The sequence below is a fragment of the Pleurodeles waltl genome, chromosome 2_1 (assembly GCF_031143425.1).
Source record: "Pleurodeles waltl isolate 20211129_DDA chromosome 2_1, aPleWal1.hap1.20221129, whole genome shotgun sequence".
In the NCBI taxonomy this organism is placed as follows: domain Eukaryota; kingdom Metazoa; phylum Chordata; class Amphibia; order Caudata; family Salamandridae; genus Pleurodeles; species Pleurodeles waltl.
In genome coordinates this window covers 773,552,518-773,570,673 of record NC_090438.1, presented here as the reverse complement: position 1 = coordinate 773,570,673, position 18,156 = coordinate 773,552,518, and the positions used below count along the sequence as shown (strand labels likewise).

At 41.9% G+C, this 18,156-nt stretch overlaps 1 protein-coding gene across 2 annotated transcripts in view; it reads left to right on the top strand.

The window, feature by feature from the left end:
* Positions 1 to 18,156, top strand: part of MCUR1 (mitochondrial calcium uniporter regulator 1) — a 179,961-nt gene that overhangs the window by 56,100 nt on the left and 105,705 nt on the right. For both annotated transcript variants that reach the window (XM_069218178.1, XM_069218167.1), the window contains exon 3: positions 5,010 to 5,113. In XM_069218178.1, the coding sequence (XP_069074279.1) occupies positions 5,010 to 5,113 (104 nt within the window). The remainder of the gene's footprint in view (positions 1 to 5,009; positions 5,114 to 18,156) is intronic.

Below are 18,156 nucleotides of genomic sequence, written 5' to 3'. Positions count from 1 at the left end.
CAGGACCAAGGGTAACATAAACTTCTCCAACAAAAATTAATAATATACCCTGCTCGGGAAAAGGATAATGGGACAGTCACTTACTTTAGTGCGTCTGTTATGTCAAAAAAAGGTCGCCCTACAAATAAAATTAATCATGAAAATTACTAAAACAAATGTGAATTGTATAGTACAACAAAGTGAGCCAAGTGATATGGTGCACCACTCGTGTCAAAACTATTTTACAAGAATTCAGCTTACCATCCCCGGTATTAGGAGAAGGCTCCTTGGGATCGCTAGTCAGAAACTGGAACTGACGTTCTAAATACTGGTAGTCATAAACAACAAGAGTTATGGCAAAATAGCTAAACATAAGTTCAATAGATAAGTCTACACAGGGTTCAACCATAGGCATCAAATGTATCCATCAACAACAACAATGATAAGTTCATAATTCAACTGTCAATATGTATTGCTATATCTCTGCAAAAGACAACAGTCGATATGAGAAACTGAATATGTGAATAGTTTCCTTTAGTTAAACGTCATGGGAGGGCAAGTGAAGTATCCTAGGCTGCCGTGTTAATAATAAAATTAGTAAGTAATGTTCGACACTTCTAAGCGTCTCGCAACCTCGATTTAACGAGCGTTTAAAAATTCGGTGCGAGAACACGTTCTTTTTCCAATGTATAATGAAAGGTCAACAAGGAATGTGGTGAGTCAGCTATGACCGCTATAAAGTGCAATGGCCGCTTGTGATATAACATAGAAGAGACCTATGCGAAGACCTTCCTTTTCTGATAATGAAAATCAATAGGGAATGAATGCCGTAATCAACTGACACCGCTGAATAGCGTCATCGCTATGTGTAATAGACAGTTTTTGCTGGCAGAAAGAAAACGAGGAGTCTACTCCCGGAAGTCCGTCGTTCGTAGGTTTATTAACCTAACCTCTCGACCGCGTCCCGAAAAACAGTGGATGCCGTCCAAGCGGCACTTATCTAGCGTCGCGAGTCGGCGCGCGTCTCCCGAGGGTAAAGAACAGAGAAAACAGACTTGTCGGTGTTAACAGTGTAAACACTATAAAAGGACTAACTTCCACACTCTTGGGGGAATAGAATAGTCCGGATAAGAGAGTATAGAGGACTATGTTATAATTATTTTCATTCAGCAAAAAAATGTAATGTCAGAAATTGATTAACCACTGCTACGGTAAATACATTTGAATAATCTTCCAAAAAATCAAATAGAAAAGATAATAGCGAGCCTGACAAACTATCGGACACCCTCATTTATTAGTTGAAAAAATAAAGAACTGATTCCTGACGCTACTAATTACAGCGAGAGTACGTTTCCAAGTTCTCTTCAATCAGGTAGGGAATGCACCAAAGAATACTAAGGAGACTGCTGTGCAGCGAGAGCTGGTGTCCGTCTGACAGCCATCTTCCAAAATGTGAGGGGACATAACCTGGAGTCTGACCTTGCAATAAGAAGCTGAACATCTGACCTGAAACACCTGAAGCAAAATTGCTGTTAAGAGAACCTGCCAACCCTACAAAGGTGTGACTGCCTTGAAGTGCCAGAGTAGATTGACTCCTGTGGCTGTGTTTATCCACCAACCACAGGAAGACAGAGAAGAGTAATCTTTGTGCCCTGAGGCATGTAGGCTGCAGACTCCATGTGGACAGATCATGGAGGAATCACAGACAGCGATCATCGCCTTGATCCCAAGAAGCTTGTGCCCAGGGTGAAATGCGTGACCATCAAAAGGTACAGTGTGAGACCTACCCAGACTTGCCAATGGCATAGAAAAGAGAGAGAGAGAGAAAAAAAAAAAAGCGAGGCGGGGCAGAATGCAAGGTACAGGAAACCAGTTCAAGAATTGTGCTGTGAAGTATGACATATAAGCGTGTAGATTAAAGTACTTTTCTTTTATCAAAGAAAAGCACTGTGTTCATTCATTTTTTTTAACTGCTGGGTGATGTTGAGAGTTGATTTTGTACATCCCAAATTACCTCCCTGAGAAGTTTCCAATTACTGACCATCGCTACCCCCTACAATAACGTACTGAACAGGTTGTGCTTGGTTAGTTTGCAGAGCCATTGTAGGATAGACCCAGGGGCAACGGAGGCAAACAACCTTAACCCCACAGTTAAGACCTGGTAGCCTCTGCTTGCCCGTGGCCCCGAACAGGGTCTGGCAGTCTTCTTCTTTTCCATCCTTCATAGATCAGATCCTTCACTAGTGTATGAACTGGTGTTGGTGGAAAACTTCTTAATCTCATCAAAGTTTCCTGAATTCCTTCCAGGGTTCAGCCCCACTCCAATGTAGGCAGGAACACAGCTTTCATTTTCATATAGGACAGGTCCCCAAGTGACCAGATAGTGAAGAATGTGAAGTTCTCTAGAGGATCTGTGAATTCTTTTTTTTCTCTGCAACTACTAAGGAGGAGGTTAAGGAGGCAGCAGGGTGGGGAAATCAAGGAATGCTGGAAGAATCTACTCATCCTTCAATACCTGAAGGCAAAAGACCCATTCCTCTTGGGTTCTACTGATAACGTGACAGAGGCTCAGACTTCATTTCGCATCTGTTCAACTATCTGACTAATTTATAAATCAGCCTGCCTGAGGTCCAGAAAACTCTTGGTGCTGAGGATTATAGATCTGATGCTTCAAGCAGAATTCAGTCTGGACTGCTTTTGCCAGATACGATGGGGTGGGGAGCTGGCAGAGTGGGTGGGGAGGTGTGGGGACAGCATAAGCACTATCATGGAAACTCTCCTCTTCAGTCTTTCCCCTTTTAAAGAGTCCTTCAAGATGGTGACTGCAGCATTCATTTTGTCTTGGTTTCAGCAGTGAAATAGGATTGGGCATATAAATAAACAGGTGCATAGTTCAACATCACCCTCTGGCAGATACCCAAGAAGTATGCTTGGTGGGAGTGGGATTACAAATATTACATGATGCTGCTTTATGGCCTGACTTTGATCCCCTTTTCATCACCAAGGTTATAGCAATGGTGGTGGTGAAGGTGATCTCTTTGCTATAAGGAGATTCACAGTTACCACATCTACATGATTAGTTTGTGAGGGCCCAGAAGATTCGATAATTTCCCCGAATCAACTGATATATTTGCTTTTCTATCCAGACCTCTCTTGTGAATGTGGCAGAGTCCGCGTGGTACTAAATCAGAACCTCACTTTTATTAAGAATGTTCTGTACAATGTGAAGAAAACATAACTTCCATCACCTTAAGATTGCTACTTTTTTGCTAACATTCCAAACACATACGGGCATACTCTCTTCACACCTTTATCACTTTGCAGAGCTGCACTTGATGGGGTCCTTTGTTTAATAGTCCATTTGGTGCAGTAGATAAAGAACAGCTACTACAAGGACACAAGATAGGCCATTAGGACCCGGGTGGGCAGCCCGCTATCCCACCAGATGAGCAGTCTCCCTCAGCTTTGTTCCCCTGCTAGAGACGTACCTGCCATATTATAGGATGCTGGCTTGCTTGGCGCGGATCTCTGCCTTAAGTGCAACAGCCACTTGGTCAGTTGCACTACAGGCTGAACAGTATGCCGAATGGGCACCAGGTTTGTTTGGCCCTTCTCTGTGTATTTGAGGTGTTTGTTTCAGAAAATCATAATTTACAGAGAGCGAGGCAGCTTTCTGCCTCAAAGCTGCACTTTAGACGGCTATCTTGAGTCACAGTATTGTTCTCTAGTCATAGTCAAAGGTTTTCAGGACATAGGATTCTTTTATGTCTTCTTAGCTACCTTAGAACGATTGCAAATCCCGGGTTAAAAGTTTACTTTGGAAAAGAATCGTCACCTAAGTGTTTTGGAGTTGAATTATATTTTCGTAGCATTCAGAGGCTTCCTCTATTTAATTAAATGCAATTCATTCTAGTCTACACTGACCACACAACAGTATCTTCTCTGTTGGTGAATGATAGCTATATGCCTTGCTCTTAAGGCCTTCCTCTAAAACCTATTCACAATTTGTGAAAGAGCCACTTCATTCTGGAAAATCCCATGGGGTAAGAAAGGTCTGTTTTTATCCTGTTGAATTTCATTATTCTCCTTTCTTCGTCTCCCTTCGAGTTTGTGGCACATATCTGTTCAATATATTTTGCCTCCAAAATTGCAACAATATTGTATTACTCAAATCCCCTCTCCATTCCAAGAAAAGGTTATTTCGAAGTGGTGTCCATGCATACCACTTGCATAGGTCTCTTCCTTAACAACTTCACAGTCTTTTTGCCCATTCAAGGACTTTGGTTTGTTTGTAGTATACAATCATAGGTAATCTGGGATGCAAGAGAGAGGCAGTCTTGTGTATCAGAGAGAGTACTTTATCTCCAGTCCAGTCAGTCATGTTTTCCTATGATGTCATATGTGTCTGCCCAGTTGTGTTACTTGTCTGTTTGGGTTTGATCTGACTTAGTAGCTATTTGCTCTTGCCTTGATTTTTGACCCCCATGCCTTGTTAACCCCAGGGGCAAGTCATCAGTCATCTGGTGCTTCTTCATTTGGGTGTTTTACATATGTCATTGGTACAAAAACATTAGCACCCCAGAGCCTCAGTGGACTTGGGGTGGCAGTAACGGAATACTGGGAAATATCAAAGAAGCATTGTTCAAGTGGCAGTTGCAGTGACCTGACACCCTGGCCACCGTATCTCCATGTGCTGTACCTCATAAGAGTCAAATAGTTATTAAAATATGTAGATGCAATTTTTCAGGACCTCTCGTAGCATCAACTATGAAGATTCAACACCACCCCTTAGCTCTGTTTATTCAAGCCCCCTCAAGAAGCTTATACCGTGGTGCAGCACCATGTAAAAATAAAGCTGAATCTGTAGGATTGAAACTTGATGAATTAAGTTTTACACTGTATGCATTGTTGTGAAGACACCAAAGGAAAGAGATTTGTCCCTTCTGATTATGTGAATCTGCATCACACATTGAGAGATTGTCATCACACAATGGTTTGTTCACTTTTGCTTTTTGTTATGGTTTACTTAGGGTTCACTACTCAACAGTCCGAGATCCTTGAATCTGCATTAATGAAGATCATTAATCACAACATGGATGGTGCTTACAAGGACATGGTCACAAAACTGCAACAGGTAACTGACATGGTAGTGGCAGACATGACAAATATGTAGATGAAATTGTAACGTATAATGCAGACCTCCTTTCAGGATTGTGGGGTGCTGCTTTACAGCCTGTGCATAGACTGTTATTCTACGTAATAGACACATGTTGCAGAATGAAAGATTCACGGTAACCATCAGTTTCCTGTTTTTTATGTAATAGATTTACTTATTACCCTACCACTCTTACTATAGTGTTATCACAGCAACACAGACTGTAATGTTACACTATTTGGATATGAATAGCGACAGTCCCCATTATTATGGCATTGTAGCAAATTTTCCATATTAGTGCGGGCCTGGAAGTTTATCAATAGTTTGATAGTGTCCTTTGTTGGTATTTTTATATGGTTAGAATAGAGTTGAGTTTGTACAGTGTTAATAATATTCACAACGGTGTGCGTCAATCAGTTTAGAAATAATGTAAATTTGCTGTAGGAAGATCTTTGTGGTATTTTATGTGTATGGGTTGATGTGCTGAAATGTCTAATGTATTTCTGCACGTTTCTAGAGGGCAATTTTTATCGTGCATGGCAGTGCTGTAATTTTGGCACCGCTGTTTAAAGGTTTTTTTTTTGTTTTTTTTTCTGCACCTGATGACAAGTGGGTTGGGTCTGAATTATTTGTAGATAGGAATGGAACAATGGTGTGTGTTGCAGTAGTTTTAGTTATAGAGTGGTCAGTCATTTTTTTTTAGGGTCGAGCCTGCGTCGCATGCGCTTGCGCATGCATTTCACTAAGCGAGACGCTTTAGGAATTAAAAAGGGCTCGGAGCCCCGTCCACGTCACGTCAGTGGCTTTCATTGGTTCGTGGGCTTGCCTGTTAAAATCTGCTTGATTTCATTAGTGGCAGGCACGCCTACGTCATGCCTTTTTCAGTGGTTAGCCCTTCTCGAGCGCATCGACCAAGTACAGAAAACATACGAGGCTCGCTGTTTTCCCTCCGGTTCGTGGACTACTTTTTCTCTATTTTCGCAGCGCGATCTTGATGGGCAGAAGTCAAGCGCTTTGCATAATATCGACCCTGTTATACAGTTAATTGCACTTTTTCCGGTTACTTACATAATTGCACTTTTGCCGATAGGTTTCATTATGAGTGAAAAGTCCGGTTAGGAGTTTACAACGCTATTAGCTCTAACATGAGCAAACGCGAGACCCGTTGCATTGCAAATGCTTGTTTTTAGATTGAGTGGTGTTATGTGGCATTTTCTAATGTTCTAAGGGTCAGTAGTTAGCCTTGGTTGTTCTGTGGGAGGAAAACGCAAAGTGCGGAAATGCAGCCTTCACAGTCAGACATACAGTTTAGGGGTGTGCAAAATTCGATACATTTGCATTCTCATATTTATCCAAAATTGTGGCACATTTATATGTAATTACTAGAAATGCAAATCTGTCTGCGCTATATTTTAGCATGAAATGCATCCTGAAGTCAATGTTTGGCGCTAGCATGCACTAAACAAGAGTACTGCGAACAGCCACACACATTCTGTTGTTCCTGTGTGTTTGCAGTAATTACCATGAATTGCACAATTTGCAGTAATTTTTAACCCCAAACTATGCATACTTACGCAAAATGGCAAAGGGGTGTCATTTTGAAAATTTCACGTAAAAGGAATTTCCTGAAATTTTGCAGATTATGTCACCATAATTTAAATTTTGCCCAGACCTAATGCAGATCTTACAGCATAGGCTTAATGCCTTAATACAAAATAACTGAATATTAAGATATTGGATACTCGGCTTTTGTTCTTGGTTTTATTAATGGTAAGAAAACCAAGCATACAAGAACAATTTGCAGATGTTTCCTATGGGAGCGGCATTGGTATAGCATCTTCAACCTTTAATAAGGCACTGAAGGGCTTTCTTGATCTGAGTGCCAATAATGTACAAATTAATATGCTTCTATTTAATCAGAGAAAAGGATAAGAAGACCGATAGATTGGGGGTTGTGCATTTCTGTGTGTCTGTGTGTTTGTGTTTTTTTCTCTCTGTCTTTCTGGCCTGTCCTAGGATTTGGGCCTGTCAGTGGATGAAGGTTAAATGTAGACTATCAGAGGGATACTAGGCCCTGGTGGAGGCAAGGGGAGTAAAAGGCAAAGCTCCCAAGCCACCCCACCACCTAGATACTTCTCTTTGAAGCTGGAGAAGGAGGAATCAGAGAGTTGGAGCTGAAGTTTATGGAACACTTCCCTTCATTTCCCTAGGTGTACTGGCTTCTGGGAGGGCCGAGGTGTCATTATTCAAGGATAATTGCTCCTCAGGATGCTAACAGCCGTTCTATGGCCTTCAAGAGGATTAAGATGACTTGTGTTAGACTACCAGAATGTAGGACCTCGCCCAGTGTGATGGCTGTGGTAGTTGAGCAGAAACTAATCAAAGGTAAACTCCACGTCCTAGGGAACTGTTGGTTTCAGTGTGATGTGTAAATGAGTCATGCCTGAGGAGACACATTTTTTTTAAAGAAAAGCAGGACTGGATGGCAGAAGTGAGTGTTGCGGGAGAAATCGTGTTGATACTGAAAATTAAACCTAAGAGTTAATGTAAAGCATGACTAGAGAGCCAAAGTTATCATAGCAAGGGATCTTACACTAGAAAGATTCATAACATTCTGGTCGTAGATAAGCACATTTTCCTTCCACCTCTTGCAGGATATCTGCGTGGTTGGTGGACAGTCTCGCAGACAGCCGAGGAAGCTTGGTTTTCTATTTCTCCACCACACAGACCAATTTACCTTTCACTGTACACGTCATAGGCAATGACACAGCATATTCAAACATGCTGTCACCAAGCTTTATTGTGGAATAGATTTTTCGAAGTTTTAAATGAGACTGTCAAGGTGGGATGTTGTTGTTTTTAAGGTCGTTCAAAATATTTATTTGCACAGGCAAATAGTATTTAAGATTGACCAGGTATTGCTCTTTTCAAGAAAACATTTATTCTGTTGCTGAGCTGTTCCAGACTTTTGTTAAAGACTCAAAGGTTGTGCACAGCCTCTTAAAGTGACCACTCACAGCAGCAACAAAACAAGTTATGTGGAACGTTGTAAGTACTACTCCTTAAACACAGAGTACACATAGTCCTCTTTCTTCCTTATACTGCTGCAAACAAATAACTAGCAAAAACACATCCTAGTTTGATTTGAATGCAAATCCTCCATCCTTATAGCTTCTAATTCTTCTAATGCTCACTCCCCAACATTTCTCCTGACACAGCCACGAAAATTACACAGCAAACAAAAGTTATTACACAAATGAGGGAGGGTTGAAGTAAGGGTGGGATGATAGTATTTTCTGTGTCTTTAATACAAATCCAGATTTTCTCTTCACCAGAGACCATCATTTTAGGACAAAGTGCAGTTGCTAACTTAACACATGGTCCCACCTTGCCACCATAGAACTGAAGCGCTATCAACTAGTTCAAAATAAAATTACCTCAACACAAAAAAAAGTGACCATGTATACATAAAATATCATGCAAGCTTCCAATCAAATTCCTTAAAAGCTGAAATTCCCCTAAATGAATATGCTTCAAACACACCTACATCGGTAGCAGTTCTCAAAACGTAATTCACCAATCTAGATAAAGTGAGTGAAGACACTAATCTGTTGTGTTCTAAAAGAAATCAAAAGCTGTGAAAAAACCATTGATCTGAAATCTAATTAATGTCTGTTTCTCCTAATTCTTGAGACCGTGAACCACACACGGATTTGTGTTCTTTGGAAACGTAGGGTAGAAAACGTTGGTCGACAAAGTCTACATTCTCTTAGATAAATAAAAATGAACACCTTCTTGTTGGAAGACTCTTTTAGAAACATCCAGTGCTCATATATCCGATGCCTTCGTAAAGGAAACCAAAACACAATAACACTTTTAACTTAAAAGGCGGGTTACTGAAAGGAAGAACCTTGTTACCCTCACAGAACTTGAGAAGCTGAAGTACCTGGCTCACATCCAATAATGAAGTGTACTTGGTGAAAGGTAGTTAGGATAATCGAACATTCATAAGTAGCCTCTTCACCAGCATTTGTTACCATCTCAACTATATGAGCTGAAGTGGGATCAGTGTTTCTTGAAATGCCTGGCATCTTCTAAGTTACTCTAAATGCATAATCTTGTGTAACTTCCAGAAGGGACCTATAGATAACTCCTGGAATCGAGGAGAAGAAATGGAAAGTCTATGGACTCTTTCATCCAATTGGAAACCATGCCTTTGTCCCCTGTTGGAAAACCTGCAACAACGTCCATTAAATAATTGAAAATGGAGAAAATGTACACAGCACCAGATTTTACCAATTCTGTTGAAATTACTCCAATGTCAAAGCTTCTGTGTGCCAACTGTTAACACTGGGTGTTTAATCTGCTCATAAAAAGATCCATTCTAAATATACCCCACTTACTCTGAATGCTCAGAAACACTTCCTAGTCCAAACTCCAGTTGCTCAAATTCTAAGCATTTCTGTAAAACCAGTCTGCCACACCATTCATTGAGCCCAGAATATGCTGCACTCGCAGCTTTATTCCCTTCTTCAAATAAAAAATCACAAAAGTCTTTCATAGTCTTCGACAGACCACTGACCGAGGTCTCCCCTTTTGTTTTTTAATATCTCACCACAAACACATGACCATTTCTCAACGTCACACGACAATTCGCCTTCTGTTTGCCAAGTATTTATATGAAAAGGAATCCTCCAGTAACTCTAGACAGTTGGTATGTAAGCCTAAACCATTGTTCCAGTATCAACTTTTGACACCACTTCGCATCTACTCCTTCTAAACTGGATTGTATGATGGAAATATGCATGCCTAGACCATGCATGCCTTAACAACATGGTCTCAACTACGACTGCATTTTTACCACGAATGCCTTTACACCGAATTTCATTGTAAAAGCATTTTTGGTAAAGGAACATGTGTGGTAAATCCCCCCCCGGCCCTGCCCCCTAACACCCAATACATTACCCTGAATCTACCCCACCCCAGCCCTTAAAGCTGCCCCTTCTATCCCTGCCCTGAGCCCTAAACCTCCTGCCCTAAGCCCTAAAAGTAACCCCGCCCTTGAAAGAACCCCGACCCCCTGCCCTGAACCCTAAAACTGACCCTGCCTTGCCCTAAAAACTACCCAGACCCCCCCACGTCCTGAGGTCTAAAACCCAGTGACCTATCACACAGAGAGATCAGAGTTCAACCCTCCACACTTCTTACCGTATTAGGTGATCAGCGTAGTTCTTTTCCCATAGTTTGTTGGACAGTCTTTTTGGCATGTTGAGTGTAGTCTGCTAGGTTGGAGCAGTTCCATCTCAGTTGCAGGAACTGGCCTACAGGTAGATTCTCTTTCAGGGCTCGTGGATGGAAACTCTCAAACTGGAGTAAGTTGTTCCTGTCTGTTGGTTTGTAATAAACTTGTTTCTCTAAGACCCCGTTTTTTTTCTTGAATATTAAGAATATACCCCTATGGCTATGGTAAGCCGTAGTATGGATTGAGGGCATTTAGCCATTCCGTGAACACCAATGCCTCACTCTGTGTTCCCGACCATGTGAGTAGTACGTCATCCATGTAATGCTTCCACACGCTGATGTGTTTCAGGAACGGATTAGAGGGGTGACGTCAGTATACCCACTTTTACCGTCAATTTATGTTTTAACCTTACCAATAGACACCACAATTAAAGGTGTATCAACACTGGTTGTCTTTTAGGTATTCTATCTAAGAACTCCCTCTGGATTCATTTCATTGCGAGGTTGAGTCCGCCCTGGTGGCATTGTCCTACAAGGGTGGGAACAGGTGGCCTATGATGAAACATGACACCATTATGTGTCTGAGACCACCTGTTCCATAATGAGGAATTCCTAACACAGGTCCCAACATTATGGTTTTTAAGAAGAACCCCAGATAATACTGACAGGATCACAACCAAATTGTTTGCCACTAACAGATTTATCGTATTTCCTCCACACCCTTTGTGTGTACTGTCTAAAACCCTGTCACTGTCCTTAAAACTACCCCGACCCAACCCTGCCCTTAAAACTACCCCCACCCAACCCTGCCCTTAAAACTACCCCCACCCACCATGAGGCCTAAAACCCAGTCACTACCCTTAAAACTACCCCAACACCCCCCCTCACCACCACCCCTGGATTCCTAAAACAGATTTAATCCTGCCCTTAAAACTACCCTGACCTCTTAAACCTCCTCCCACCCCTTAAAACTACCACCCCCTCAGAAATCCAGCCCCAGCCACTCTTACCTCTCCTATTCCTTCCCGCTAGACCACTCTCTGTTCCTTCCTATTCCACCCAGACAGCTACACTGCTCTCTCTACCTTAACCACACACATGCATGGTCCAGGCAAATGCATGGTTAAGGCAGAGTTGTGGTTGAGACAAGAGTTGTTGCGATTGTGGGGAAATGGCATGCGTGGCTCTGCCCGTGTTGTTAAGACTTTGATTACCAAATCTGGATCTTCTCTCAAAATTGCTCTGCTGTTCCAAGCCTGCCCATTCTTTAACCACTTATGCAAGTCTTCTCTCACTTTCTGAGTTTCAACTGCCAACTGAAAATACTTTACCCGCGCCCACGCATGCACATTTTCAAATCTCTGTAACATTTGGTAATAAAAGGGTTCTGAAAATATTGCTTTTATTGTTGATTTGGGCAACCCTATCACACTCTAACATCCTTAAAGACATTTGATTCTGTGTTAATTTTAGAATTTTAGAATAGAAAGGTATGCTTCCTTCAGATCTAAACATGTCAACTAAACATTCCTTTGCAACAGTTCAATGAGATGATTAATCACATCCAATATGAAGTAAAATGCTACCCATTTGTTTAGTCTCTTTAAATTGATCACCGGAGTTGTGCCTTTTTCCTTCTTTTCTGGTACACAAATATTGCTGATAGCCCCCCAATGTCTTTTTTTCTACCTGACCTATAATACCTTTTACCATTAGGACTCCCTTTTTCTGTTCTATGCAAATCCTTTCCTGTTTGTTGAAAGATAGCACCCGAGGGACTCTTGCCTAAACTGGTTCCACCACAAAATGTATCCTGAACCACTGCCCAGTGCCAAACACCCACGGATCTTGAATTATTGTTTACATTATCCAATAAAGTTAGCACATTTTCACCTAGCCTTAACGAAATAGAAGAACAGTCTTGCCCTAAACAAACTTGAAGATCCTCTTGCACGTCTCTGTACTCTTGAGTACCTTCCTCAAAGTTTATGTCTCTGAGGGACAAACCCTGATATCTAATTTGCAGATTCACTTAATTGCATGTTATAAAAGGGTTTACAGCATGAACAAATTAAGTTAAGTTATAGGGTTCTCTTGTCCTGGGAATTACCCGTGCCTTCTCTCTCATTAAAAATGTTATTTATGTCAGGCTGAGCTTTTGTTGGAAAAAATGCCCCAATATATTTAGACATTTCCTCAATGAAATTGTCCCCATTTAGTCTACTCAGAGCTGTTGGACCTCCCTCTTTATTGGCCAACTCTGCCACTATTCTTTCCCATCCATTCCATTGACAAAGTGGCATTTGCCCTACATAGTAGATAAATCGTATATTAAGCTAGTTGATGCAACTTATCTGCATCAATCTGTCATTGATTAACATACCCCTCTCTGCCAATGGGACTGTTATATCCAAACTTAATCCTGCCAAGTTCTAATGCTTTCATTTAGACCTTTACCAGTGTCCCTTCCCCCTCTTCCAGTAAACATTGGAACGTTGGCATCCAACTCTGGAATTGCACGAGTTTTATTCAGAAGCAGTTATCATGGACACTCCAACCCCAACCTAATTATCACCTTAGTATTTCTATTCTTAACCCAAATTCCACAGACTGAATTGGACACCACTCTGGAGACAAGGATGTTTTATCAATAAAGAGATAGTGTTACCTAGAGAATTGAACAATGCTTTCTTTTATTTCTCTTACCAGATAAAATCACTTTCTTAAAATCTGAATCCAAGTCAGACTCCTAAATCAAACACTGAACAGCTAACTTTTATCTCTGCACTTCCAGAGGACACCTCACAATAAACCTTAGTATGTCTTCTCATGTTCAAAACCTTTCTTGAATTGCTCCCTTTTGGGCATTTTCTTCTGCCCCCATGAGTATCCCAATTTCTTCCCTTTCCCATATCTTCACATGTCTTCATTGCTCCTTCATTGACATTTGCACTCCTTTGATGCTTCTTTCCAATCAGAGTCTCCACCAAATCTTTTGTTGTCTTCCTCGACACCAGCTGCTCCTCTCACTCACAAACCTGCTGCTGACCAAAACCTTTCATCCTCTGAACATTATCCCAGTTCTACACTACTTATATTTGTCCCTTAAAAAATGCGTCCGGTCTTCCAAATTCCCTTTTCAACCATTACCAATTGCCCTTTCACTTGACTGCCCTATTTACTCTTCTTGAGCCCTTGTGTCTAAGTCCTCCTCATTGATTTCCTCGGCCATTCTGTCAAGCCTACTCTTTTGACCTCACTACTTGATTATTTGAATTAATTAAGATTAAAAGAGCCATCTAAAATCCTCTTAACCCCTATGACTGTTGTATGATCAGCTGACACGTGTCACATTTACCATATTGTAGACCCATAATCCCCATGTAGAGACATTCAAATGCCTATCCAGTTAAAAAAGGCTTGCCTTTCCAAAGCCTTTAAAATGGACATCACATGTATACAGTCCTCCAACATCTTTCCTCCTGCTCGTGCTACCCTCAAGAAGGGTAATCTCCAACCTGCAAGACTCAGGCCTGCATTTGTCATCCAGCCTCCTCAGTAACACTAATGGTAGATAGAAAATAATGGATTAATTAAATTAGCTCCTCCTAACAACTCTCCTAACGGACAAAACCCCACACAATTTTTATACTTTCACAGTCACCTAATAAACTGCCATTAAGTAAAAATGTGCTCGAAATAAATAGTAATAACGTAGTAAATCACTGCTTTCGTAGCTTTCCGTAGTAGCTTGCACTCATGTTTTGACCAGCGACGTTTCACATGTATGCTGCACTTATCCGCAGATGAGAAACATCAATAATACAAGGAAGATAACTCCTTTTAAGGAGTGGTATATTATACAGTTCCACATTCTTCATTTTGTTGCCGTTGTAAGTGGCCATTAAAAGACTGACTTCCCTGCCTTACCGTAAAAGTAGAATAGAATATTACCCTAACTCATAATGTGACTGCACTGGAACCTGCTGTATGGCAAGACCACTTTTAAGTCCTTCATGGTCCTGGGCATCATTTTGAATAGGAAAATCAAATGAACCTCATCTCTGCTGCTATATGATGTCGATCTAAAGAAGGTCTTAAAACGTTCTTTTACTTTTCCATGTTGGTTTCTCATTTATTTATTGAGCACACTTACATATGCATAAATCTACACACATGCATGCACATACAGATGAATGCATATGAGGCTCTTAATAGTTTCTCCTCATGTTCCATACCCTCCTCCTCTCAGCTGTTGAGGTGATCATGTACCCAACCTACACAATTTCACTCTGGTTCTTGCAGTGTCACACTTTGGTGGGTTAGCACCCGTACTGCCAACGCTACTGCTCGTACTGTTCTTGGCCCAGTGTTCAAGCATGTTGTGTGACTGATAGAGCAGGGCCTACAGCATGGCCAGCTGCTCCTTGTGACCTAGGTGTATTGAGAATGGAAGCATATGGCCTTGTGGCAAGCCCCATTGGCTGACAGTGGTTTTTGGATGCTGTTATGAGAAGTGGCATTGGTTTGTCACTTAGCTTGGCTTCACCATTGGGAGCTACTCTGAGAATATTAGTGAGCTACCGAGAACTCCAGAGCTGCTTGTTGTAGCCGCTGTTCTAAAAATGTTTTGTTAGTATCTAAGCAGTTAGGCTACTAAAATGAATCTGTGATTGATTAGATGATTGTTGAATTTTATTACAAGACCGGAGGCTCATATTATGCAGTCTTTTCTTGCTTTAATTTTAAACAGCAGCCAAGAAGAAAACTATATTTCCCAATAAAACAAACTACAAAGTGACATCACAAAGGAACATCCAATAGGACGTCGAATACCTCTACTACTATCTTAACTGCGAGCAACAAGTCCTCTTTTCTTGCTGCTCGCAGTCAAGTATCACCATTGTTTTTTCCTTATGCTACGAAAACGTTTATTATTGAGTGTTCTTTACTGTTAAAGCGTTAATATTACAAGCGCTTAGTATTTCATTTATCTTACCAGTAACGTTGTTTTTCCTCACTGCCTACGCGTCTGCCAACGGTCATTTTTTTGCCGTTTTTCTATTCGCGCTAGTACGCACGCGCGCTTCCTGCGTCCTCAGCGCTTCATTTCCCTGCCTTCGGCCGTCATTTCGAGCGTATTTTCGCTCGTTCAAAGCGGCCTCCGGATTCTTCAAATTCCAAACTCTCACGGATAGAGTTTTTCCTACGCGGAGACTGCCCGTCTCTAACACCGCCCCGTTTCTGGGCTCCAGCCCCTGTTAGCCACTCCTCCTCTATCAGCTCAGGTTTTTTAACCATTTCTGTACCTTCCTGAACTAGATAGTTCAACTAGTTTTTATAAACTGTAGTACACCTTATTTATTTTTCTACCCCATATTATTTTATTGTTTTCTGTCATAATGACTGAGGAAGAAGATTCTCAAGTATTTCAGGAGAATTTAAAATCTTTCATTAAGGATTCTGTTCAGCAGGCTGTTGCGGTTTCTATGTCAGACGTAACCAAGAATTTGGAAGCCTCCTTTTCTAAAATTATGTCCACCTCTAGTATGCCTTCTAACAAAGGCAAGAAACGTGCGGCCACCCTTCCAGTGCCTTCCAAAGGCGTTTCTGCTGGTCCTTCCACCCGAGAGGTATCCAAATCGGGTTCCTCTTTTTCCCCAATTCGTATTACCCAATTGAGAGACACCGATGAAGATGATGACGATGACTCCCCAAGTCATACTGATGATATGGACGGATCTGTGGATCCATATTCTTTTGGGCCTCTGGAGAAAAGGCGCAAAATTTATCCTAATGACGGTGGTGACGTTCACCCTGTGTCTCATATTTTGGTGGACCATTCGGGCGAGCCCATGTTTGATCCTTCCCTAATGGTTCATCCAAATTCAAAAGAGTGGTATCCTTCTGACCATGTTGCAGATTATGTTTCCTTCTTTTTACGCCATCCTCTAGATAAGACTACCCGAAATAAGCTCAAGTCGGAATGTCCCCGTCCTTCCTTGCCTGACAATATCACTTCTACCCCAATAATTGACCTTAATATGCTTATGTTTTTTACCAAATTTGGTAAAGACCCTAAAAAAGGTGTCGATGTTGCCAGGACAAACTTTTGGATTTGGTGGGTCCTCTCACCAGGATCTTTGACTTGGTTGAAGAGGCCAAAATGGACAACACTCCTATAGACCCGGAGGATCTTTCTAACTGGGCGCAACGCGCTATTTGTATGTTGGGTAATGCCAATACCCAATTGTCCATCGAGAGAAGGAAAAGCCTCCTGTTGAAGATTGACCCCAAACTGGCTTCCTTAGCCTCTAAGGACGACGGCCCGTCAGCCAAGGGCCAATTATTTGGGGACTCCTTTATCAAGGAGCTTGGCAAATACGTGTCCACCTTTGCCTCCCTTGATAAAGCACAACTATCTATGAAAAAGATTTTCCCTTCTCTGGTTTTTGCCAGGGCCGGCAAAGGCAGGAGTTGCTTTGCCGGCTGTTCCCTCAGAGGCCAATATGCTAACAGAGACTCCTATAATCAACAAACCCAGCTTGATACCTACTCAGGCTACAAACCAAGATTCTACCCCCGTCGCTCAAGAGTTTATCGTCAAAGGGGCTACGCAAACAAAGGAGAACAAACCTCCGGTAAGTGTTTCCAGTTCTGGCCTTCCTCCAGTAGGAGGCAGACTGGCTCTATTTCTCACTTCATGGCTTTCTCTCACGTCAGACCCCTGGATAATTCAATCCATTCAGGGTTACCTCTTAGAGTTTTACCAACCCCCACATCAATCCCGTTTTCCTCTCCCCCTTGTTTTTTCTCACGATCAAAGCAACCTTCTGCACTACGAAATCCAGTCTCTCCTCGCCAAGCACTCCATAGAACCTGTCCTATTCGACTCGTCAGGTTTTCTCAGCACCATTTTTCTCGTCCAGACGAAAAATCAGAAATTTCGTTTAGTTCTAAACCTAAAGAACTTCAACAATTTTGTGGTTTATCGGCACTTCAAGATGGAGACTATCCTCCACCTCAGGGATATTTTGCTTCAAAACGACTGGTTAGTCAGATTGGACCTTCAGGATGCTTACCTCACGGTACCAATTCATCCCTCTCACAGGAAATTCCTTCAGTTTCAGTGGCAAAACTCTTTCTACCAATTCAGAGTTCTTCCTTTTGGTCTTTCTTCCGCTCCTTGGTGTTTCACCAAGATTCTCAAACCCGTTGCGGCCTTCTCCGCTCTCACGGAGTTCGCCTGATTCCCTATTTAGACGATTTTCTGTTGATGGCACAGGACAAACGTCTTCTCCTCGACCATCTACAATTTTGTCAAAATCTTCTTCTCAACTTGGGATTCCTTATCAACTTTCAGAAGTCGGCTCTCATTCCAACCCAGAATTTAGAGTTTCTCGGTTTCCTTATAGACACTACTCGTTTAGTTCTCCAGCTTCCTCAACACAAAGTGTCCCTAATCAAGAAAGAAATCCGTCAATCCTTATCCCTTCCTCACATCTCCCTCAGATCTTTGGCTCGTCTAGTAGGTCTCCTTGCTTCCTCTATCCAAGCCATCTTTCCAGGTCCTTTACACTATCGTGCCCTTCAACGACTCAAGATCAACCATCTTCACAAAGGTCTCGCCTACTCAGATCCTTTGGTCCTAGATTCCGAATCCAAAGAAGAGCTTCAATGGTGGCTGATTCATCTAGACGCCTGGAATGGCAGAACTATCTTCTCTGCCGCCCCAGATCTTGTATTAGAATCCGATGCAAGTCGGACCGGTTGGGGCGCAA